This window comes from Pan paniscus, chromosome 18 (assembly GCF_029289425.2).
Source record: "Pan paniscus chromosome 18, NHGRI_mPanPan1-v2.0_pri, whole genome shotgun sequence".
Taxonomy (NCBI): domain Eukaryota; kingdom Metazoa; phylum Chordata; class Mammalia; order Primates; family Hominidae; genus Pan; species Pan paniscus.
In genome coordinates, this window is record NC_073267.2 from 100,318,574 (window position 1) to 100,344,132 (window position 25,559).

The following is a 25,559-nucleotide window of genomic DNA, read 5'->3' on the forward strand; positions in this document are numbered from 1 at the left end:
TTCCTTCAAGAACTTTTCCTTTGCATTCACAACTTAGCTAACTGGCTCAAGAGACCTAGCTTTTGGCGTATCTTGGCTTTCAACATAACTTCCTCACTAAGCATAATCATTTCTAGCTCTTGATTTAAAGTGAGAAACAGGTGACTGTTCCTTTCACTTGAACACTTAGAGGCCATTGTAGGATATTAATTGGCCTAGTTTCATGTTGATCATATTCTTTATGTTGTCATGGTTCTGTCATAATTCTTTTAGTTCTATGTTTTAATAGTTTTGGTGCTCATTACCAGTACTGTTGCTTCTCCATTCCCGAGTTAGTCTATCTCCTGATTGAATTTCATTGTCAGGCAGTCTTTTCAAGTTACAGGTACTGCATGCATTCTTTGGGTTCTTATACACTTCATTGATTCAAAATATTTGTCTTTTGTTTTTATATTACTTGAAGGATTACTTGGCTAGGTATAAAATTTATCAGTCACACTTTTTTCCCCCTCAACTTTGTAAATGTTGTTCCGTAATCTCCTAGTGTTTGATTGGCTGGATTTCTTTGTGCAATGTTTTCTCCTTTTATTAGGAAGAATTTGTGAGTATTATAGTCTCTGAGTTTCAATGCTTGCTGTTTTCTTTAATGCTTGAGAATGTCTGTCTATTGCTTTCGTTCCTGAAAAATAACTTGTTTGGGAACACTTTCATTAGAACTTTGTGGTCACTGTTTTATTATTTTGGGACATCTAGTGTTACTGTAGAAAAGTCTGATTTTTCTCCCTCCCTCCTTGAAGGCACTTTTTTTTTTTTAATCTAAAATGCCTGAGAGTTTTCTTCTTTATTTTTGAAATTCAGTAATATAAACAAGGTATATCTAAGTGTCACTTATAATCATTTTTCCCTAAATTATAATATGCCCTTAGTTCTTCTAAGAACATTTTCCTTATTACCATGAATACTTTTTTTTGGTCAAATTATTAGATCCTCTACTTCATGACACCAGTTTTTTTAATACTGAATTTTCTTTTGTTCTTCGTATGTATTCTAATTGCTTTGATTTTGTCTTTTCAGATGCTGTGATCATCTGAAGGCTTTCTTTTTGTCAATAATTCTGTTTTCTCCAGTGTCTGTCCTGTTTTTGATATTTTAAATGAATTAATTGGTTAAATCATTGTGTTATATAGGCTCTAAGTTTCTTTAGCACTACAAACTGCATTTTCATCTTATTCTGCTTCTTCTTGCTTTTGAGCTTGTTTATTATAAGGTTGTATTGTTTTCAAGTTCTTCATTATGATGAAGTTGTTGAGAATTTTCTTTAGTTTTTATTGGGTTGTGTATCCTTCCAGAATGGGTTCTTTGCCACTTGTGTGCCCTATTCATTTCTTCATTTTGTGTTCTTTCTTGCTTTTTATTCCCTGTATGTGTGTGTTTCTTTTTGTCAGGCTGTAATACATATGCATACATGTTTCTTCTTGATATGGGAGAACTTCTATGTGGTGCTGATGGGAAATATTTTTAATACTCCACTCTCCTTACCCAAGTTTGTTTTTCTCCTGAGCCCTAGTTTGAAAGCTGTATATTGTTGGAGTGGAGGGAAAGAGAAGGGAAAAGTGGTGATTCAGAGAGCCAAAGGGGGCAATGTGGCTTTTAGGCTCTGCTCTCTTGAAGTACCAAGTATCTCACTCTTGGGTCTGCCCAACTGCTTATGAATAAAATTACTTTGCCTTGTATAGGGACATCATTCGACCTCAGACCTCTCATTTCTCTTTGTTCTGAGCCCTAGAATGTGACCTGACCTTCTCCTTCCCAAAGCATGGAGATGGTTAAAACTCACTCTTGAAATTTTTTTGTTGACTTTTCCCTGTGTTGCTTATTCATTCCTCGGCTCTACTTTTTGCCATTTTGGAGTGTATTTCTGGTAAGTGTTTAGGATTTTGTAAACTATTTCCCTACAACCTCTTATTGGAGGTAGGGGTAGAGTTGGGAATGACCATCAATCACCTATAACTTTGTTTCTTATTTTGACTATCAGTCTTCAAAATTTATGGCAGGCCCTTTTATATTTGGTTGCTGCTAATAAAATGTTGGCCTTTTTGTTTTATTTTTTATTTTTATTTTTTGTTTTATTAGATTTTGAAGAAGGGAGATTCTAAAATGTAGTTCAGGTTTTCTCAGTGTCAGCACAAATAACATTTTGGGTTGGATCATTATTTGTTGTGAGGGGGTTGCCCTGTGCAGAGTAGGATATTTAACAACATCCCTGGCTTCTACCCACTAGATGCCAGTAGCATTCCCCTAGTTAAGACAACCAAAAACATCTTCAGACATTGCCAAATATTCCCTGGGGAGAAAAGCACCCTGGTTTGAGAGCCACTGATCAATTTTGTTCATTCATCTTTACTCCTCCTAAATACCTACATCCAAATTTTAAATAGATCTTTCTCATGTAGTCTGGCAAGTATTATATCAAAGATAAATACCCGTTTTAGAATAAAGCATTAATATACTCTTGCATTTCAACTTAAGAGGCAAATATTAACAGTAGGATTTGTAAACTATTTATTGGAATAAAAATCAATGAATTTTTAAAAATTACAAAATGATTTATGTATGTTAGATATTTTACTGAGTGAAAAAATTCATGCTTTTTTAAATGACTTATTGTTTGGAGTAGTGATACAGTAGGTTTAATTTTCCCCCTCATTAATTAAAATCATGTTTTAGACAAGAAAGTGAACAAAATTCTTATTGGCAATTCAGTTGTTTCCCGTTTTGGAGACTGACACTCTCCAGTTCTAAGTTAAATAATCGTCATGGTAAAGTAATTTCCTTGTAAAGAACGGACACTGATTCAGCCCCTGTTACTCACAAATCCTATTTGAGTCAAATTGGAAAACTATTAAGTTTTTGGGAAAAAAGTCAATAGGTATCAGGAAACCATTAGATCTTGTGGCCCTTGCTATATCTTGCATGAGTAATCACTGTAAACAGCTGACAGGTATTTCATTGTTGACACCGAGTGATGCTTGGGGGACCACATCTTGTCAGAGTAGGTGGACAGCTTTAGACGTTGGAATGAGTTTGATTATCCTTGTTTTTCTCCTACACTCATTCTTTTAGACAGCCCTGTCACTAACTGGGCCTGTGATGCTTTCAAAAATCAAATACTTTCCTTGCTGTCGGTTTTCTTTTTCTTGCGTTGTGGCATACTAATCAGGGTATGTGGTTTGGTACTGAACCAATTTCTGTCAAAAGCAAGTTTTAATTTATTATTTAGGAAAAATTTTTCCTAAGACCCAGGTTTTATACAGTACTAAATAAATAGTGTGAGAAATAATTAGTAATGCCATAGAGTATATAATTTTACTTCTAGTTCTACACAGATTGCAAGTAAATTATTTTTGGGCAAGTGATTTTGGAATTATCTATGTTTTGTTTTCCTTTTCCTTTAGAGTGATAATTCACTATTTATGATTGAATGATTATCATATTAAAGAGGTGAGAAAATAAAAATAAGTCTGATGTGCACAAAGCCATACTGCTCAAATTGTTTGATAATATCTGTTAATTAAATTATTATGGCATCGGTAGAAGAATGATGTTTTGTTTATATGTGGTTAGAATTGGTCTTTTTTAAAGGAAATAACGAGAGATGGAAATGGAATGGGTATAAATAATAAAAGGTTCTGTCACTATAATTCCCTTTTGCTATAAATAGTTAAAGGTTCTATCACTATAATTTCCATAAGAAGATATATGTGTTTACCTGTTAGTTTTATCAGGGCAAATTAAAACATGGATAGAATCATGTTTCTCAGTGTGAAGAAATATTTTTATTTGATGAATATTATATATTTTCAGGTGCAGTGGCTTCTATGTTTTGGGTTGATGCTGAATTAGGGAGTGATATTTACCTTGATGGTAAGTTAAAAAACAGTTTTCTTTTATCTTTCTTGTTTTTTTTTTTTTTCTGAGACAGAGTCTCACTTTGTTGCCCAGACTGGAGTGCATGGAGTGCAGTGGCATGATCTCAGCTCACTGCAACTTTTACCTCCTGGGTTCAAGTGATTCTCCTGCCTCAGCCTCCCGAGTAGCTGGGACTACAGGCGTGCACCATCGTACCTGGCTAATTGTTGGATTTTTAGTAGAGACGGGGTTTCGCCATGTTGGCCTGACTGGTCTTGAACCCCTGACTTCAGGTGATCCGCCAGCCTCGGCCTCCCAAAGTGCTGGGATTACAGGCATGAGCCACCACACCCTGCCTCTTTTGTTTTTAAGTAAAATCTTTATGGTTAAGCTTATTGTTGTTCATTCATATTATAACTTTAATTCCTTGCATTGTTGTTCTTTTCACACTTTAGTTTAATGATGAAATCTTTGTTCATATAGATTAAAAAACCCCAGACAGTGGTGGAACTCGATGTCACTCAACTTTGAATTTAGTGCTTCCACTAAGGTTTTCTTAAAAAAAAAAAAATGCTTTGTAGGTTTTCTGTATCCTCTGTTGTTTGATTTATGCCCTTAATATAATGTTAGAGCCTTTTATTTTAATCCGCCAGGCAATATGAGGATCATATTTTTGATTTTATTTTCTCTTGAAGATAAGAATTAAACACTCCTCCCTTACTTTATTTACCTGAACACTTTTGGGCAATGACATGCCTTCATTTAAAATATATTAGAAACTTTCTTAGTTAAGCGACTATGTTTTCTCCCTTTCTCTTTCCCTTTTTCACCTTTTTAAAAACCAGTCGAAATTTTCTTACTTTTTCAAAAGTAATAATCATTAAGAAATTTAAGAATTATTAAGCTGGGCCCCATCATTGAGCTCTAATATATGTGGCGGGTAACTGGTTGAATTCCTTAGGCATAATTAAACTCATTCTTTTGTTATCAGCATATATTCAGAGATTGCAAAATGAATTGGTAGTTTGGAAACTTAGGCATATGTTATGTAAAACATTTATGAGTTGGATTTGGATTTGGTGAGAGATGTTAGGAATGATACCTTAAGATGTCTCATTCTTTAGGCAATAATTTAAATCTTAAGAAAAGTCTTGATTTTGATTATGTGAAAATAAACTAGAAATAACCTGTCTTATGTACTTATCACATTTGACTATGTTATGAAATTTGACTTATATTTTGGATTGTAAGCTTTTTCAATGCCAAGGAAATCTTATTTTCTTATTTATTTAATTTAAAATTTTTATTTGTTTTATATCTTCTCTAGTGCCTTAAAGTAGTGCTAGCCACTCAGGAAACACATTGACTTATTACTGGAATTTAATTAAATGGCAGCACTGGCAAGAGAAAAAAACAGTACATTGTTTTATTGAGTAGTATTTGTGAACTGAAATAGGTTAGTTTTAATTTTCATTCTGAAGTATGGTTGCATAAATATTAATAAACATTCTTTTTAAAAAGTGATTAAAATTTTTTTCCTTTGTAGGTATCATAACTATTGTGGATTCAAAATATGGATTAAAAGTAAGTTGAAAGATTGCTATGAGTGGCTCATTATTGAGAGCTGGGAATATGGGGATTGATTGTTTAATTTTCTTTATGTTTGTAGCTGAAATTTTCTTTAACAAAAACCTTTCTCAAAAAGATATCCTGAACAATAGATGAAATTTGTGTTTTAATTATTAGTTTGTGTTAAATATTTCTTTTCTATTACTCTGAGTTTGAGTTGGTGATAAAATTTGGAATTATAATTTGTAATAAGCATATGGGGTTAGGATAGAGTTTGGTATGTATAACTCTTCACAAGGATTCAACCCCAATATTGGTAAGTTTTTCTGTTCCATAGAAGAAGCTGAGCTTGATAAAGCATCTGAGATCTTATTTTTCTTGTTAAATTACTATTAAACACACACTGGAAATGAGTTTTTTAAAAATATTGAAGACCTAGGTGATGGGTTAATAGGTGCAGGAAACCACCATGGCACCTGTTTACCTATGTAACAAACCTGCACATCCCGAGCATGTACCCTGGAACTTAAAATTTAAAAAGTACATATCGAAGAAAATCAGGATATACACATAGGATTAGTAAGAAGACTCTCTCCATTAAAAGGCATCTTGCATCGCTTCTTGGTCTTTTGGCTAAGATCAAGTGTAAAAGACATCCTGCTATGAATGTTTTTGTTAACTTCTAAGGTCCTAGAATGCATTTAAATGAGGTTTAATTTATAAAATGCATTTAGTAAGATCTTTAAAAGTATGTTGTTACATACAGTAAAATGATGTTTCTCAACTTCCCAAGTGAAATACCACTAAAGGCAGAAGAGAATGAAATCATCCCACCCACTGACCCGTTCCCAATCTGAGCATATGGATAGGGCCCAAAGCAGTAAGTTCTTAGAAGTTTAAATTCAGTGTTTAAAAATTAGTGTCTGTTTTGTATCCAACCTCATATCTGAACGTGTTAATTTTTTTTTTTTTTTTGAGACAGAGTCTCACTCTGTTGCCCAGGCTGGAGTGCAGTGGCACCATCTTGGCTCACTGCAACCTCCACCTCCCAGGTTCAAGCGATTCCCTTGTCTCAGCCTCCTGAGTATCTGGGATTACAGGTGCACACCACCATGCCCAGCTAATTTTGTATTTTTAGTAGAGACCGGATTTTACCATGTTGACCAGCCTGGTCATGAACTCCTGACCTCAAGTGATCCACCTGCCTCGGCCTCCCAAAGTGATGGGATTACAGGCATGAGCCACCACGCCCGGCCTGAACTTGTTAATGTTTAAGTTTGCTTTTTTTCCCCAAATTTTTGCTGAAATTATGCTCTAAGGGGATATGTCAGGTTTGTCAAATAGCTACCAATACCTCTTCACTGGGTCTTCTCTCCCTCGTTGATAGAGTGCCCTAATTTGAAAAGTTTGGAAGAAAACTCCTTTTTTAGAGTTTAAAATCTCAATTTATGAATTTATGAATATAATTTAAGAATCAAAGAATGATCCCAAATACAGTATTACAGTTTCACGCAGAAAAATTCCATTGACTGTTGGAAATCACATTTCTTGCAAAATGCTTATGGAGGTAGCAAAAAAGCCCCAAATTATTCATTTTGAATGTTTATTATAGGCATGTTTGAATCTACCTCTTCCATAAATTTATTACAAAATTTGATATACCTATGTGACAGATAACTGCTAAGACATTTTTTTTTATTTTGATAGACTGAAAATGCCATGCTAAAAGTCAAACTGTTTATGTATTTTATGATTATAGGAATAATTTTATATGTATAGTTGGGTATGGAGAAGAGTTAAATAGAATCTATTATCAGCATGATAGAGGCCAAAAAAACAAAGCAACATTCTGAATAATGCAAACACAGTAAACGTTTAACCTCCTGCTACCTTGATAAAACCTCTTAAATTATTAAATCAATATACCTACACAAAACTGACACACTGTCAGGATAATGGAAACTTTAGATTTTCTAAGTCGGATGCCAGATAAATAACTTTGCCTTGATATAAAGAATTTTCCAACTTGTCCAATTCCTCTGGTTGCAAAGCTTGACCTCAGTAGCTGCTTGTGATTCAGAGAATTCTGAAGCAGTACAAGTAATGACACTTGGATAATGGGCAGCAATTTAAGAATGTCATGCTTCACAGAGCCAGCCCATCACAAGTAAAGCTGAGAAATGGTACCCTGTGGCCAGCCAGCCAAATTGAAACTGAAGTGGTAATTGATATCATGGGGTATCATGCTAATAGGATTGTCACCCATTGATCTGAAATATTCATTTTTTAATCATAGGCAAAGAATTGGACAACTTAAAATGACAGCTCTCTATTCTCAGGACTTGACACCCAGGCTACTGACATTGTTCTTTTCAGTTCCACAAATGTGACAGCATTTAATGCAATAGAAGCAATGAATGAAGTTACCCAGAGAAGGTCAAGTGAGAGGTTTCTTCTTGGTTCCTCTGTTATATTGCACAATCTGTTGAAACAATTCAGTCAGAAAACAGTTAGCTTGGAAAAGACCAGAACAATAAATAGACTGACATTATGCAATAATTTTTTAAAAACTAAAATAGTGTTACATCTGTGACCAATCCATTTGAAAGAAATAGTTCCTGCTGCTGCTTTTTAAAAATGACACCAGACATCTTTGACACTAGATTTATTTCCACTCTGGTCAACAGCAGTGTTCTTTCATAGCCAGTGGGTTTTAAGATAGTTTTTTCTTTTCTTTCTTTCTCTTTTTTCGGTCCGGCTTCTTTCTTTATTTCTGCAAAAAAGGACACCCTATAGCCCTTCATGAAGTTAGGTCTACAGTGGTGTTATTTCAGAGAGTTCCTTTGTTTCTCTCCCTAACCCCCCCAGCTTTATTGAGGTATAATTGACAAGTAAAAATTATATATATTTAAGGTATACAATGTGTGAAATATAAAACAATCGAGCTAGTTAACCTATCCATCACCTCACATTGCTATTTTTTTGAGAGGGGGTGGTAAGAACAATTAAGATCTATGTTTTAGCAGATTCAAGTATACAATAGAATTAACTACAGTCATCATGCTGTAATTAACTCTCCATGACTTATGCATCTTGTATAACAAACTTTGTATTCTTTGACCAACATCTCACACCACTCCCCTTTAATTTCCTTTGTTTCTTGTGGTAAGTTAAATTGGGGTTTTGATCCTTAGCCTTTTGAATATGTTGGATTAATTAGTATCAAAATTATTTTTGTCTTTTTTGATATATAAGCAAAAGCCATAGTTGTTAAGCAGAGATAAGGAATACTTTGGACATCTATGTAGTATAAAATATTTAAAAAATATTTTGCAAAAATTTTTTCTTCACTTACACAGGTGGAATAGAATGCCAAAATTTCCATTTTGCTTTATTTTATAAATGAAAGTCATCTGACTTAATGACCAAATGGTATATAATGTGTTATTGGAGAATGTTCTTTTGAATAGAAGACATTGATTTTATACTTTTTGCAGAGTTTGACTTGGGAAGGTAGGAAGTCACATGAGGGAAATGCAGGGCTGATGTCTAAAGAAAATAAATGTTAATATACACTTATTTTTTTAAATGTTTGTATAGCTTTCCTATGGGCATAGAAGAGGACATTTATCTCTTCTGCTATAATTGTATATGATTACATATAATTTTAATACAGCTGTAAATATTGGCAGGCTCTCATTTGGGGTGATTTTCATTTATTTTTATATTTGATACTTTCTGACTGCCTGGAAGTAGTAAAACGTTAGTCTACCACTGTTAGCTTTGAGTGAAGAATTCTAATATTTTGGAGAGGTAAATGCATTTAAAACATTGCACATTACCTTGTGAAACTAACATTGTATTAGTTACATTTAGGCATGGAAATGCAAAAACAAATCTGTAATTCTTCTGTCATATCATTTTTATGCCTCACAAACTCATAGCCAAATAACCCCAATTTCATATGTTAAAAAAGCTTTCATAAGGTCAATAATATAATATCTTGAAAAATATTTCAGTTTAAAAAGAATTTTCAGTACTATAGGATCATTCAGAGGCAGATGCCTTGCCAAAAATATATCATTGTTAAGTAGATTTACTGCTTAATGGGAAGAGATTTGTTGCTGCATGTTAGATGGCATTTTTCATGTAACATCTTTTATGTATCCCCACAACAGGAGGTGTTAATTACAATTCATTCAACAAATATGTCTTGAGCCTTTGTGCCAGGCACCATTCCAAGGTCTGTTAGCAGCCTCATTCTCTAGAGGCAGAGTATATAACAATAGGACTTGTTGTAGCCTCAGGCCAAGATGAATTATGAAAAAAATATTAAACTTGATCTTTTGGCATGGAATGATTTTTGATACAATACTTGTCAAGTTCTGTGACTTCCATAATTGCAGAGTGGATCTGCAGTTGAATTGAACAAGATTTTGCCTGAAATAGAAGTATCATTGCCATGATTTTATTTCAGTTTTGTTTTCCTCAAAATAGAATTTGCTGAACTTTTAGAAGGAAAAAATGTTTCTTCTATAGACCTAATCAAGCTTGTTAAATAAAATTATTACCTGCTTGCTCTGAGGTTCCAAACTATTCAGATACCCCTAATGATCATCTCCCCGTGAATTATGAAACTGGTTTGGCTCTGATATATGGTTATTGACATTTGTGTAGCATTGTACACAGACTGATTTTATGTGGCATAAAAGATTTCACAAAGACTTTAAAATTATGTTCATTTTACTTGATGGGTGTGTGTTCAATTAAAAAAAAAGTCCCTGTGATTGTATATAAAATATAGTATCCTGTGATGATGAGGGTGTTAGATTTAGTTTCTTCCTTTATAAATGAAAATAGCCATCTCCCATAATTATTATGAAAGCTAAATGAGAAAAATGTATATAATTTATAAAGTTAGATTCAAGGATTTAATTCATTTGTAAAGTTGGCTTCAAATATAGAGTATTACTATAATCTAGTTGCCTCTAAACCTCAGTAGCCAGCTTTTTATTGTGACAGGGAACCTCTATTGAGGTTTGAGGTAATGAGGGTAAAAGTGTAATTTCCCAGAGAAGAAGCTTGTGATGTTGATGATGTTAGGGATGTAAACAGGATTATGAGGGGGGGAAAAAAAAACAGACAACAAAACTTGCCTCCAGAGAGATGAAAACTACCACTTGGGCTCTAAGTCAGTGTCAAAATATTTTTTGGAGTTAGCCTGACTCTGGAGAGGTTAGTAAAATAAACAGTTGCACTGAGAGGCCAGATTAGCAAGTATAGGTTTCTAAATGATAAACTGCTTTTAGGCTAGAATCAGGGCTGAATCAGCCTTCCCACCACTTATTTGTTTCTAGGGTGTTTGAAAGGCCTAGTACAGAGTTCACGTGGTGCATGATTGTGGGCTGGGGTGTAGGGAAGTATTTTAGATTCTAATATGGGGGTTTGGTGTGAAGGGAAGTATATTAGGTTCTAAGAAAGTATATTTCAGTGGTTATCCTTTTTTAAAAATAAGTAATAATGAATATTTAGAACCAGAACAGTTTTGTGAGAAGGAAAATACCTAAAATCTGAACTGTAATCTTCTATGTTTTTATGACATTATGTGAATCAAAGGGGTTTTCCTTTTAAGTAAAAGAAAAGGTCAGGAGTATGAAATCCTAAGCCCTCTTCCTCCCCGTATAAAACCCCACATGTTCACTTGTAGAAAAAAATTGCAAATGGGGAAGAAAAATGCTTTCAGCTAGAAAAGTTAGTTTTGGATTTGTGTATTCAGTAACAGAACATGTTGAAGTTTTTATTAGATGCAAGAAAATGTCTCTAAAGTAAAATCCTTTGTGTTGACATTAGATTTTTTATTGTATTATAGTAACTTTATTCAAACTTTTTTTTGTTTAGCATTTAACAGAAGAGAAACCTGATGGCCTTATCAATGAAGCTACTAGGTATTCATATTTAAAGTATATATTGATTGCTGGCTAATTGTAAAGAGAAAAATCACTAAGATGAAAACCAAAAACAAACTAAGAAATTTTAAAACATAGTCAAGGAAAATTTATTTTCTTTTTTTCCCTTAGTTGAATTATTGCTATCTATTTATAATGATCTCATAACTGAACTTTTACTTAAAGTCATTTTTGTCGTAGCATAAAGTGAATGCTGAACACAGGAGTTCTGTAATTTTGAGGAACTCGGGAAATATTAACATTTAAAAATATTTTCTTGTCATACAATTTCTTTGGGATTGAAGATTTTATATATATATATATATGTATAATAATAATAATTATTATTATTTTTTGAGACAGAATCTCACTCTGTCACCCAGGCTGAAGTGCAGGCTCACTGCAACCTCCGCCTCCCAGGTTCAAGCGATTCTCCTGCCTCAGCCTCCCAAGTAGCTGGGATTACAGGCACCCGCCACCATGCCCAGCTAATTTTTGCATTTTTTAAAAAATTTATTTTATTTTATTTTATTTTTTTTTAGTAGAGATGGGGTTTCACCATGTTGGCCAGGCTGATCTCGAGCTCCTGACCTCAGGTGATCCACCCGCCTCGGCCTCCCAAAGTGCTGGGATTACAGGCATGAATCCACTGCGCCTGGCTGAACTTAAGTATTTTTATAACTTTTTTCCTTATGAAAATATGGTTATTATAGAAAATATAAATAAGCCAAATAGAAAATAGCCAAATTGGATTTGTGATGTACATACTGTTGAAACCTGCTCTTTCAGTGAACTAAAGTTAATTTAGTTTTGAGAATTTAGTTGTATTCTTTGAGATAAAGCATAAGACCCTGAATAATTGAGGAAAATTGAAAGAATTTCCAGTTTTACTATCCTGTTAATAGAAAATAGAGCTTCTGATTATTATCATCTACTTTGTTATCTAGCATTCAGTCAACTGGATTCTTTACAGAGATAATATACAGTATATTTATAGTGATAAAGAAGACACATGGGCAATATCCTGATATATCTTCTGAAGTATAGCTTATTTTTTTTAAGAAATGGAGTCTTGCTATGTTGCCCAGGTTGGACTTGAACTCCTGGGCTTAAGGGATCCTCCCTCCTCAGCCTCCTAAGTAGCCAGGACTACAGGTGTGCTCTACCATGCCCAGCTCTGAAGTATAGTTTTAAAAAACCTGTTTAATACAGTTTTTAGTATTAAGTGAAGTTATTCTATTTCTTTGAAAATTTTGGTAAATATTACAGTATTTTAGTAGGTAAACTCTTCTTCTTTTTACCATATTGGATATCTGAATTTTATGCTTTTCTTCACAAAGAAAATTATGAGTTTAAAATCATCCTTTTGATTGTAAACTTTTTGAGACTTATCTTTGTAGCACAAGAGTAGCAAGTAACAGAACTTAGTAAATACTTTGCGAATGGGTAATGTGAAATCTGAACTTGCATAGTAATGAATACAATTCATTCACATTGAAAAATTAGCGGATTAGGAGTAAACTGAATCACTCCTATAGAGCACTATATAATTCTTAACTGATATATTGATCTACGTGAGGTGTTTTTATTTATTTTTAATTTGTTAACATTTCTCTTTTGATGTATTAATCTGCATGCGTGTATATTATTTAAAATTTCTTAACATTTCTTTTTGTTTGCTATTTTAGGCAAGTTGCTTTGGCAGATATCATTCTCATTAATAAAACAGACTTGGTGCCAGAAGAAGATGTAAAGAAATTAAGAACGACAATTAGGTACAAAATGATAAGTGTGTTAAGTGCCTACAGATCCATATTGTATACACAGAATATTTTTTACTCTGATTGTTGCCCTGTAGAAACTTAAGGTATAAGGTTGACCTGCTTCAAGAACGTTAGGGAATCACATATATTGTTGACGGCTAATTGTTATATAAATGGTAATACATAAAATTAGTCCCCAGTGCTTGCAGAATATAGTTCACAGTTAATAGACTGATATTCAGGGTCTTCTCACTCCATCTTTCTTTTCCTGTCTTCTCTTTGACTCTTTCCTAATGTCAGTCTTCCCTAACTTTACCCAGGATGGTTAATTCACTTTCCCATGGATGCATCCTGTCAGTTCCTGTCTTTACTCATAATGTATTCTCACTCTGCCAATCCCTGAGTTCTTTTGTTCTGTTTTTTTTTTTAATTTATTCTATAGAGCCTATTCTGTCTCTCCCCCCTTCCTATGTGAAGTCTTCCCTGACTCAAGTGGTCTCAGTTTTCCCTGAACTCTTGTTGACTTCATCTTCCTTAACTGTCAACCATGCCTTGTCTTCCAGCTTGCTTTAATATCTTCTTTGTCCATAGCCAAGGCTGATCAGCATAGGACAATCAGGACAATATGAATGATGCTCAAATATGTGCTAACAGTCATTTTGCTGACTGTTCTGGAGACTCCCATTCCTTTTGAAAACAAAGATGGACTTTTCAAATGAGGTTATAGTTCAGGGGCTTTGTTTTGAATTATATTGTAAGACCTGAACTAATAAAAGCCCTATACAGAGAGACATTCGGTAGCTATTATTATTGGTTATCTTTAATGTGTACAATGCTTTGAGCGTGATGGCTCAAAATTACTATTCTTAGTATTTATAAGTTCTACTGACATTAGATTTTGAATCTGTCATCTCAGTTCATATAGTATATATTATAAATTGAATCAATAAAGGTAAGGCTCATTAGGAGATTATTTGCCATGATTAATGATTGTGGAAGAAAGAAATTCATATTTTTTCCACATATTTCATCTTATTTTAATAGTAATGTCCTTAAACTTTACTATAAAAAAATATAATGTCTCCACGTGGAGGGTAGGTCTTGTTGCGTAGTGTTAAAGATCACAGACCTTGGAATCTGCTTGGGTTCTAATCCTTGGTCTGTTTCTCATTGTCTTCTTAGGGAGCTTATTTACCCTTTTAAAGCCTCCTCTGTAAAAGGCATAATGCCTATCATAAGTTTGCTTTGAGTATTACATGAGACAATGTTGGTAAACTTTGCACAGTGCTGACACATAGTAAGTGCTCTGTTAGCTATATTATGTAATTTTTTTTCTTAGCTTACATAGTAAGTTCAAGGTATAGTAAAAAAGGGAAGAAAGAAAAAGATGGCTGATTTTGAAAAGGAGAAAGTGATGAATGAAGATTGCTTTTACATTTTTTGACACTGGTCTTCTAATCTTGTTTCTCTTCATAAATCTTGTGCACCATTGTGATTGCTAAGAAGAACACAATCTATTTAGCAAACGTTTTTGGCATAAAAGGAATGATAATTATTACTTGACTTTTATATCCTTATAGAGACCTAAGCTAAATCTCTGACACTGACAAGATTGACTATTAGCCAGCTTGTTAACTGTACTAGAAATGGATTTGGAAGAAGCAATTTGATAAATTACACACCCTTTTGGCTTTTACCCTCCCTTTATATCAGACTTGTGACTGACTCAGAATGATATTTGGGGAGGTGAAAAAAGGTAAACATGTTTGAGAGGAATTAGCCATCAGACTAGAGTGTATTCAAAAAAGAAGATTTAAGAATTTTGTAAAATAGTGGAGAGACTTGCCTCAGGATCATTATATGTGGGAAGCCTTACCCATGAGAACAAACTTGAACAAGTAGCAAGAATCTTGGGTAAGTAACCCTAAAGACAATTGAATTCATGATAGAGAATTGATGATTGATGATAGGCAATGGAAAAGATAAATAGATGAGGTGTACAGTGTGTTGAAAAGAATTTAACAGGTACTTTTTGGTGCCATACAAAGCCATATTCTATAGTATCAAAAGAGGGAGAACAGGCATAACGGGTAGAGAGCCTAATTAGGGAACTGACGAGGTTATTCTATAAAGGAACCTGGGATGTGTGACTTAGAATTACTGTGAATACTAAGGACAGGCTGGGGGCAAAGCAACTTACAACTAGGTTTTTATTTTTAGTGTGTATATAGCCATTTCTACCATGTATGCCTGAGGAAAAAAGTGACCACCGTAAAAATTTTGAGTATCTACTCATTTTTAAGAACACTAGGATAACTGACTATTTATGAATGATTTTTTCTAAAGTGAAGCATCCTTTTATTAACCACAAAGTAGCCCTTAATCGGACAGTTGTGCGAATTTTTGCATATATGCTTTATTGATGTGTGAGTGGAATATATGTGATTTATTGTTTGAAGGAAAATCATAATTATTTTTTAAAGCAAGTTTTGTTTTTCTGTTTTTAATTATTTTCTGGTTCCAGATGTATTTGGGTATGCTTATTTCCTGTTTTAGAAACAATATACTTTGTATACTTTTTTAAAAAGTTAATTTTTACTTTTAAACTTTGTCTTCCTCATTTATTATTTATTTCAGATCCATAAATGGACTAGGACAAATCTTAGAAACACAAAGATCAAGGTACTTTAAAAAAGCTATTCCTATTAATAACAAATCATTTTAGTTATTAATAATAAACATTAAGTAATTGACAAATATGCTTGATTCTGATATAAGAAAGATCTAAGTGCATTTAAAAAGAATTGGATCCAAAATGTTGTTTGGAATGCTCTTAATAAGTTAGTTTGGCATATTTGGCTAGTACATTTGCCTGTCTTCAAAACTAAGATTACAAAGCCATGATAACACTGTGTAAGTGTTTGCTTAATGAGGAAGAAAAGACTTACAAACACTCGAGAGGGTAACTCAGTACAGAAATCTGAAGTATATTGAGGAATCTTAATTTGAAGTGTTTAAATGGCTTTTTAATATTTAAAAAGCCTTCTTAGTGTTTTATAGTTGCCAAAAAATACATGGAGTCTTTACCTTGAAGTTCCTGACAAATTCTTTTATTAAATTTTGACTTTCATTTTCTCTAGGTTCTGTTCCTAAAACATCTGTGAAGTGTATTTCTGTAGATTAAATTCTGTTTTCCATTGAATGTTATCTTAATTTCAGAAAATTTCTGTGCAGGGTTATTTTATTAAGCTCATTTTATTTTTTTTTTTTTTGGTGAGAAAGGCTCAGCAGCTGATAGACTCAGCAACAGGCAGCCAGGAGCTCTGAGGCTCACAGCTGGCAGTCTAGTTCCACTCAGTCTCTACTTGAGAAATTCTTTCTTTGGAAGTACAGCAGAGGCCTTAGGTGAGTGGCTTGTCTGCTATGGCAGAGATTAGAGGTGCTGCCAGACTGCCATAAGTATTAGGCAGTAACAGCAGCAGCTGCTTATATGCATGTGAACAGCTGGGGAATTAATTTGGTATGCATTCTCAGAAGCCACTCATCTGCTGGCAGAGGTAGCAGAAGAATGCCCTTAGTGTAAGTCCTCTACAACCATACACCAAATGTGCTCCCTGCATTTCAAATTCCATTGTAGAAAGTCTCTGATAATCTCACTTATACCACGAGCCATTCCTCAGTATCTGTCCTCTTCCTGTTAGTGTTCTACAATTCCTTTCTCCTTAATTTTTCTCCGCTTTACAAAATGTCACACAGACAAGTGCATAATACTTAAACAAGCTTTTAAAAATAATGCTCATAAATAGCTTTGGTTCTGTCATAATATTCGTATTTATAAACATTTTAAGTCAATTCTCTTCTTTTGTTTTCATTTCAGAAATATCCATGTCCTGAATAAAAGTTGTGTCTTGATTAGTTTATTATGTAACAATTTAGTGTGTTTGACATTTCTAACTTTTATTTCTAACATTTGCTTTATTATAGAACAATAAACATGCAGTGATTGATTTTTCTTACTTCAAGTGGATGAGTGAGCAAGTGACTAAAATCTTCTGTGAGTTCTTCCGTGTATGGTGCTTGCCAATGCATCTGAGAATCTAGGGACTAGTGACTAAAATCTTCTGTGAGTTCTTCCATGTATGGTGCTTGCCAATGCATCTGAGAATCTAGGGACTAGTGACTAAAATCTTCTGTGAATCCTTCCGTGTATGGTGCTTGCCAATGCATCTGAGAATCTAGGGACTAGTGACTAAAATCTTCTGTGAGTTCTTCCGTGTATGGTGCTTGCCAATGCATCTGAGAATCTAGGGACTAGTGACTAAAATCTTCTGTGAGTTCTTCAGTGTATGGTGCTTGCCAATGCATCTGAGAATCTAGGGACTAGTGACTAAAATCTTCTGTGAGTTCTTCCGTGTATGGTGCTTGCCAATGCATCTCAGAATCTAGGGACTTTCTGAAAGAGTACTTCCTTGCCATGAGGACTGAAGTTGGATTAGAATCCTTTTCAATGAAGATCAGATGTCCTGAGTAGAATTCTTACTATTGGGTCCTGAATCTTACATTAAATATTCTCTCAAATTCCTTGAGGCATAGCAACTTGAGCTTACCAGTTTAGAAACTGGAGATTTGGGCTGGGCGCGGTGGCTCACGCCTGTAATCCCAGCACTTTGGGAGGCCAAGGTGGGCGGATCACGAGGTCAGGAGATGGAGACCATCCTGGCTAACACTGTGAAACCCCGTCTCTACTAAAAATACAAAAAATCAGCTGAGCCTGTTGGTGGGCGCCTGTAGTCCCAGCTACTCAGGAGGCTGAGGCAGGAGAATGGCGTGAACCCGGGAGGCGGAGCTTGCAGTGAGCTGAGATTGCACCACGGCACTCCAGCCTGGGTGACAGAGTGAGACTCTGTCTCAAAAAAAAAAAAAAAACAAACAAAAAAACCAGAGATTTGGTTAACAAAATAGTCAAAGTCACTCTTATAGAAGTTTTGTTTTATTTTTTGTTTTTTAAAATTTTTTTACCATTTTGTAGCCGACAAGTACTGACAATAAACTGCTATAAGCATGTGTAGAAAAAGGCTCACCTTGAGTAGTTAAGAGTAAGGAAAAGGAATAGTGTGTAGCATCGTCTTAGTGGTAAGACTTAAGTTGATTTAGTAGCAAATGGAAGTACTAGTGAACCACATAGATTTCAGAAGTAGGAGTAAAAGGTTAGAAGATGTGTCATTTTAATCTTCTCTAGACTTTTTCTTAATTTTTAGAAATGTAAGTGGACTGAACAGAGGAAAACCAAAACACAGCTGGTCAATAATAAGTTAAATTAATTTGACAAACTGCCTGCTATGCATTTCATAGCATTTTAAGGACTATATAAGCAATGGATAAGGCAAAAACTCTGCCTTTAAGGAGATCAGTCATTGGGGGGAAACAGAAGCAAACAAACAAAAAGGCAACATAATAGATATTAATATTAATACAAGAATTTTAAAAGCACAGAGTTCTATAATAATAGGAAAATAGAGGGAATGATTGCTCAACTTTTCTTGAAAAAGAGTCAGGAAAATATTGACCGAGAAGGCAGTCATTGACCTGAGTCTTAAAGAATGAATAAGGCTTTTACAGATGGAGTAGGGTAGGGATAACTTTCCAGGTATAAGGAAGATTTTGTATTCCAGGGACCTTTGAATATTTTAGAATGGCTAGAAAACTTGGTATTATGTAGCACAGAAAAAGTGGTATGACTGAAGAGATAGAGAACTTACCACAAAGGGTCTTGAATGCCATGATACATAGTTTGGATTTTCTTCTGTAGGGAGCAAGGAGTTAGTGAAGGATTTTAAAAGCAACATGACTCTTGGGAGGTAGATTCAATGTGAGGCTAATCTCCGAGGTATAGGAAATACAGGAAGGAGGAGCAACAGGTCGGGTAGTGGTGGAAGCAGGTTTGGAAAATGTGATTAGTTTTGTAAACGTTTTTGAGTTTGAAGTGCCACTGGGGAAGGCTTTTGGAAATTTATTTCCAGAGTTCAAGACTGAGCTATCATTGCAGTTTGCCTAGCTATTTACTGAGCTATCTACTGTCAATTTGGATAGTATCTACAGTTTGCATTGTAGATACTGGATACTTGGATTGGCTGGTGCACCCTGTTTGTGAGACTCACTGGAGTTTGAAGAGATGACCACTGGAAAATATCCCTAAGCAATAGCTGCAATTCTACCCCCACCTTGGAGAGCCAAAACCCTCTTCGTTTTCACTCTCCTGTCTTTGGTCTTAGGCTACTTAAAGCAGCCTTTAGACCTAGGGAAAAATTGAAAGCCTCTCTTTTAAGAAAAACATTAGGTACTTCTGGAATAGAGAGTTCAAGAAATGAGGAGAAAAACGAACTTTTGAAGCTTTTTCTTTCCCTTTTTTGTTTACTTCATTCTCTTACTCAGTTTTAAAATGCTGGTAATGGTCTTTTTTTTCCTTTTTTTTTTTCTTGGCGATTTTAATGCTTTGGAAAAGATCTCATGGTTTTATCTCCAAAGGAGGAAATTAATTTGATGCCATGGAAATTAGTTTTCTAGTCGTATGCCTTGAATGAGTGAAGAATTTCTTTTTCATGGTGGTACTAAATTTGGGGAAAGCTATAGAAACTTTCATCTGGAAGCTTACACTTTTCCTCTTTTTTGAAAATTTGGTGAGAGACTTGGATATTTTATTATTTTCTCTAAAAGAGTGTAATTTGTTGTACAGGTCTAATATTGATCCTTTTTTGGAAGTATGGAAAGAATCTGAGTATAAAGCAGAATTACCTCTGGATGACATGTATTCTCAAGGACACTGTCACAGTGAAACAGTTTATTTAGAAGCTTGTGTTTCCAAACTGTTGAATTTGATATTCACAAAATTGGCATGTGTAAACTTTATTAAACTTTAAGCTATTTCCTAAGATGAAGATGACAAACTTGGAGGGAAACTTCATTCATTTGGTTTATTTTTATTTTTATATTTATTTATTTTTATCTTTTTGAGACAGAATCTCACTCTGGTTTGAGACAGAATCTCACTCTGTCCCCCAAGTTGGAGTGCGGTGGTGCGATCTCGGCTCACTGAAACCTCTGCCTCCTGGGTTCAAGCGATTCTCCTGCTTCACCCTCCAAGTAGCTGGGATTACAGGTGTGCACCACCACACCCAGCTAATTTTTGAATTTTTAGTAGAGACGGTTTCGCCACATTGGTCAGGTTGGTGTCAAACTCCTGGCCTCAAAGTGATCCGCCCACCTTGGCCTCCCAAAGTGGAGCCCCCATGCCCCTTGTTTGTGACCTGTCAATATAAATATGCTCAGTAGTGGGGGGAGGGGTGGGGGGTGAAAAAGGAAATATGTTTAATATTAGACTTTGGCCTTTTAGTGTAAACTGATATTCAAAAATTTCTTCATAGAACATTTGCTTCTTTGCTTGATCATTTTTCTAATTCTGTACATCTAAAATGCCCAGAATTTGAGTTGCTCTTATAGTCTACTAACATAGAACTTTGGAGTAATAAGATGGGAATTTGTCTCTCTTTTGCCAAGACAAGCATTCGTAATCTAACACAGTATTGTTGTCACGAGTGCGAGTATGTGATAGACTGTTGAGAATAAAGAAAGCAGGCACAGTTGGTCAGTCCTAAGATAAAGGAGATGTTTTTTCTTATATGTTTGTGCATTAAAGAAAAAAAATCTTGAATCTGACCAATGATTTTTTTTTCCTTGTAAGAAAATTTAAGAAATGTTTGGCAAGCTTCTGGAATCTAAATTTGAAATTATACATTTGTCATTTTCTTTAAATATTTCTTCACCTTAGCTTTGATTATGAGAAATCACTGTCCTCTGCTGTTCTTTTTTTTTTTTTTTCCTTTTGAGGCGGAGTCTCACTCTGTGCCAGGCTGGAGTGCAGTGGTGCAATCTCGGCTCACTGCAACCTCCACTTCCTGGGTTCAAATGATTCTCCTGCTGCAGCCTCCCGAGTAGCTGGGACTACAGGTGCGTGCCACCACACCCAGCTAATTTTTGTATTTTTGGTAGAGACAGGGTTTCACCACGTTGTCCATGGCCAGGATGGTCTTGATCTTGACCTTGTGATCCGCCCGCCTCGGCCTCCCAAAGTACTGGGATTGCAGGCATGAGCCACCGCGCCAGGCCTGTCCTCTGTGGTTTTCTGGGCTTATGTTAAAATTATAACTCAATCACCAGTCTTTATAAATTTGCTTTTTTATATTTAAACCAAACCTAATGCTAATTGTGATATGTTATTTATTCTCACCTGATTTGAATCATTGGATTCAATTAAATGAGTTTAATTATCATTAAATAATTATAAGAGAAATAATGTCTATTCGGATGGTGGGAATTTTCTTTCTACATGCAGCCCCATTCTGAATGAATGAAATCAAATCACGTGAAGATCAGGGTCCTAGAGTAACTTAATATTTTGTACATTGGTTATTTGACTCCTCATTTTTATATTACATGTTATATCAAGGGAGGGGGTATAAAAGAAATACAAAAATTGCAGAGGTATCTGGAATGTACCTATTTGTTAATTCTATTTGTCGTTTCTTTTGTTTCATCTTTTGAGTAATAAGCTGCTTGGAAAAGTTTCTGTTCTTTAGCTGATTTTTTAGCTATAAAAATGTATTTGAAAAGCTCATAAATTTCAGGATTGAAAAGATAATTGAAAGTTTAAAAAAAACCTAATTCATTGAAGTAATAACCAAATAATTTTCAATCTTGATTCAACTGTGATTCAAATGTTACACCATTTGCCCACTTCTATGAATTTTATGTGTAAAATTTTTTAAGAGTCAGAGTTTTTTTTTCTTGATTAATTGGATGTATTTCACAGAATTTCCAACTGCTCACGTTAGTTTTCTTCCTTTTAGAGTTGATCTCTCTAATGTATTAGATCTTCATGCCTTTGATAGTCTCTCTGGAATAAGGTATGTTTTGTATAATTTGGTTACTTTTATTGTTATGTACCTTTTTTCCCCATAGTTAACAGGAATGATTCGCACAATTGCATCCATGATTTAAGCTTCCTGCCATTCCTTTGGCATACAAGACCATTCTTAATGAGGTATATTCTTGGAAGTTTTACTAATTGGTTGTTTGGAAATCATATTGCATTTTCCTGTAGAAATTATAGTGTAAATGATAGTTAACTTTAGAGGCTAATCGTTAACACTTCTACACCAAACACTATGTCTAATACTCTTTCTATGAGAAAATGCATGAAATACATAGAAAATTTTAGCTTAGCATTTTCACACAAATAACTCTCTTCACTTTATTTTTTTATTTTTTATTTTTTCTTGAGTTTTTAAAAAATTTATTTATTTATTATTATTATACTTTAAGTTTTAGGGTACATGTGCACATTGTGCAGGTTAGTTACATATGTATACGTGTGCCATGCTGGTGCGCTGCACCCACTAACTCGTCATCTAGCATTAGTTATATCTCCCAATGCTATCCCTCCCCCCCCACCCAACCCACAACAGTCCCCAGAGTGTGATGTTCCCCTTCCTGTGTCCATGTGTTCTCATTGTTCAATTCCCACCTATGAGTGAGAATATGCAGTGTTTGGTTTTTTGTTCTTGCAATAGTTTACTGAGAATGATGATCTCCAATTTCATCCATGTCCCTACAAAGGACATGAACTCATCCTTTTTTATGGCTACATAGTATTCCATGGTGTATATGTGCCACATTTTCTTAATCCAGTCTATCATTGTTGGACATTTGGGTTGGTTCCAAGTCTTTGCTATTGTGAATAATGCCGCAATAAACATACGTGTGCATGTGTCTTTATAGCAGCATGATTTATAGTCCTTTAGGGTATATACCCAGTAATAGGATGGCTGGGTCAAATGGTATTTCTAGTTCTAGATCCCTGAGGAATCGCCACACTGATTTCCACAATGGTTGAACTAGTTTACAGTCCTGCCAACAGTGTAAAAGTGTTCCTATTTCTCCACATCCTCTCCAGCACCTGTTGTTTCCTGACTTTTTAATGATTGCCATTCTAACTGGTGTGAGATAGTATCTCACTGTGGTTTTGATTTGCATTTCTCTGATGGCCAGTGATGGTGAGCATTTTTTCATGTGTTTTTTGGCTGCATAAATGTCTTCTTTTGAGAAGTGTCTGTTCATGTCCTTTGCCCACTTTTTGATGGGGTTGTTTGTTTTTTTCTTGTAAATTTGTTTGAGTTCATTGTAGATTCTGGATATTAGCCCTTTGTCAGATGAGTAGGTTGCGAAAATTGTCTCCCATTTTGTAGGTTGCCTGTTCACTCTGATGGTAGTTTCTTTTGCTGTGCAGAAGCGGTTTAGTTTAATTAGATCCCATCTGTCAATTTTGGCTTTTGTTGCCATTGCTTTTGGTGTTTTAGACATGAAGTCCTTGCCCATGCCTATGTCCTGAATGGTGATGCCTAGGTTTTCTTCTAGGGTTTTTATGGTTTTAGGTCGAACGTTTAAGTCTGTAATCCATCTTGAATTGATTTTTGTATAAGGTGTAAGGAAGGGATCCAGTTTCAGCTTTCTACATATGGCTAGCCAGTTTTCCCAGCACCATTTGTTAAATAGGGAATACTTTCCCCACTGCTTGTTTTTCTCAGGTTTGTCAAAGATCAGATAGTTGTAGATATGTGGCGTTATTTCTGAGGGCTCTGTTCTGTTCCATTGATCTATATCTCTGTTTTGGTACCAGTACCATGCTGTTTTGGTTACTGTAGCCTTGTAGTATAGTTTGAAGTCAGCTAGTGTGATGCCTCCAGCTTTGTTCTTTTGGCTTAGGATTGACTTGGCGATGTGGGCTCTTTTTTGGTTCCATATGAACTTTAAAGTAGTTTTTTCCAATTCTGTGAAGAAAGTCATTGGTAGCTTGATGGGGATGGCATTGAATCTGTAAATTACCTTGGGTAGTATGGCCATTTTCAGGATATTGATTCTTCCTACCCATGAGCATGGAATGTTCTTCCATTTGTTTGTATCCTCTTTTATTTCCTTGAGCAGTGGTTTGTAGTTCTCCTTGAAGAGGTCCTTCACATCCCTTGTAAGTTGGATTCCTAGGTATTTTATTCTCTTTGAAGCAGTTGTGAATGGGAGTTCACTCATGATTTGGCTCTCTGTTTGTCTGTTGTTGGTGTATAAGAATGCTTGTGATTTTTGTACATTGATTTTGTATCCTGAGACTTTGCTGAAGTTGCTTATCAGCTTAAGGAGATTTTGGGCTGAGACGATGGGTTTTCTAGATATACAATCATATTGTCTGCAAACAGGGACAATTTGACTTCCTCTTTTCCTAATTGAATACCCTTTATTTCCTTCTCCTGCCTAATTGCCCTGGCCAGAACTTCCAACACTATGTTGAATAGGAGTGGTGAGAGAGGGCATCCCTGTCTTGTGCCCATTTTCAAAGGGAATGCTTCCAGTTTTTGCCCATTCAGTATGATATTGGCTGTGGGTTTGTCATAGATAGCTCTTATTATTTTGAAATACGTCCCATCAATACCTAATTTATTGAGAGTTTTTAGCATGATGGGTTGTTGAATTTTGTCAAAGGCCTTTTCTGCATCTATTGAGATAATCATGTGGTTTTTGTCTTTGGTTCTGTTTATATGCTGGATTACATGTATTGATTTGCATATATTGAACCAGCCTTGCATCCCAGGGATGAAGCCCACTTGATCATGGTGGATAAGCTTTTTGATGTGCTGCTGGATTCGTTTTGCCAGTATTTTATTGAGGATTTTTGCATCAATGTTCATCAAGGACATTGGTCTAAAATTCTCTTTTTTGGTTGTGTCTCTGCCCGGCTTTGGTATCAGGATGATGCTGGCCTCATCAAATGAGTTAGGGAGGATTCCCTCTTTTTCTATTGATTGGAATAGTTTCAGAAGGAATGGTACCAGTTCCTCCTTGTACCTCTGGTAGAATTCGGCTGTGAATCTATCTGGTCCTGGACTCTTTTTGGTTGGTAAGCTATTGATTATTGCCACAATTTCAGATCTTGTTATTGGTCTATTCAGAGATTCAACTTCTTCCTGGTTTAGTCTTTGGAGGGTGTATGTGTCAAGGAATTTATCCATTTCTTCTAGATTTTCTAGTTTATTTGCGTAGAGGTGTTTTTAGTATTCTCTGATGGTAGTTTGTATTTCTGTGGGATCGGTGGTGATATCCCCTTTATCATTTTTTATTGCGTCTATTTGATTCTTCTCTCTTTTTTTCTTTATTAGTCTTGCTAGCGGTCTATCAATTTTGTTGATCCTTTCAAAAAACCAGCTCCTGGATTCATTAATTTTTTGAAGGGTTTTTTGTGTCTCTATTTCCTTCAGTTCTGCTCTGATTTTAGTTATTTCTTGCCTTCTGC

The 25,559-nt window shown here is 35.0% G+C and overlaps 1 protein-coding gene across 15 annotated transcripts in view; it reads left to right on the forward strand.

Moving 5' to 3' along the window:
* LOC134729329 (zinc-regulated GTPase metalloprotein activator 1A-like) overlaps positions 1 to 25,559 on the forward strand; it is a 47,371-nt gene that overhangs the window by 11,205 nt on the left and 10,607 nt on the right. For 4 of the 15 annotated variants that reach the window (XM_063597860.1, XM_063597861.1, XM_063597862.1 and 1 more), the window contains exons 5-10: positions 3,844 to 3,903; positions 5,435 to 5,472; positions 11,356 to 11,402; positions 13,091 to 13,177; positions 15,803 to 15,847; positions 22,069 to 22,125. In XM_063597860.1, coding sequence (XP_063453930.1) covers positions 3,844 to 3,903; positions 5,435 to 5,472; positions 11,356 to 11,402; positions 13,091 to 13,177; positions 15,803 to 15,847; positions 22,069 to 22,125 — 334 coding nt within the window. Of the gene's footprint in view, positions 1 to 3,843; positions 3,904 to 5,434; positions 5,473 to 11,355; positions 11,403 to 13,090; positions 13,178 to 15,802; positions 15,848 to 16,447; positions 16,571 to 17,149; positions 17,188 to 20,181; positions 20,322 to 22,068; positions 22,126 to 25,559 lie in introns of those variants that run through there. The other 11 variants (XR_010110340.1, XM_063597866.1, XR_010110341.1 and 8 more) reach the window with 11 other exon arrangements.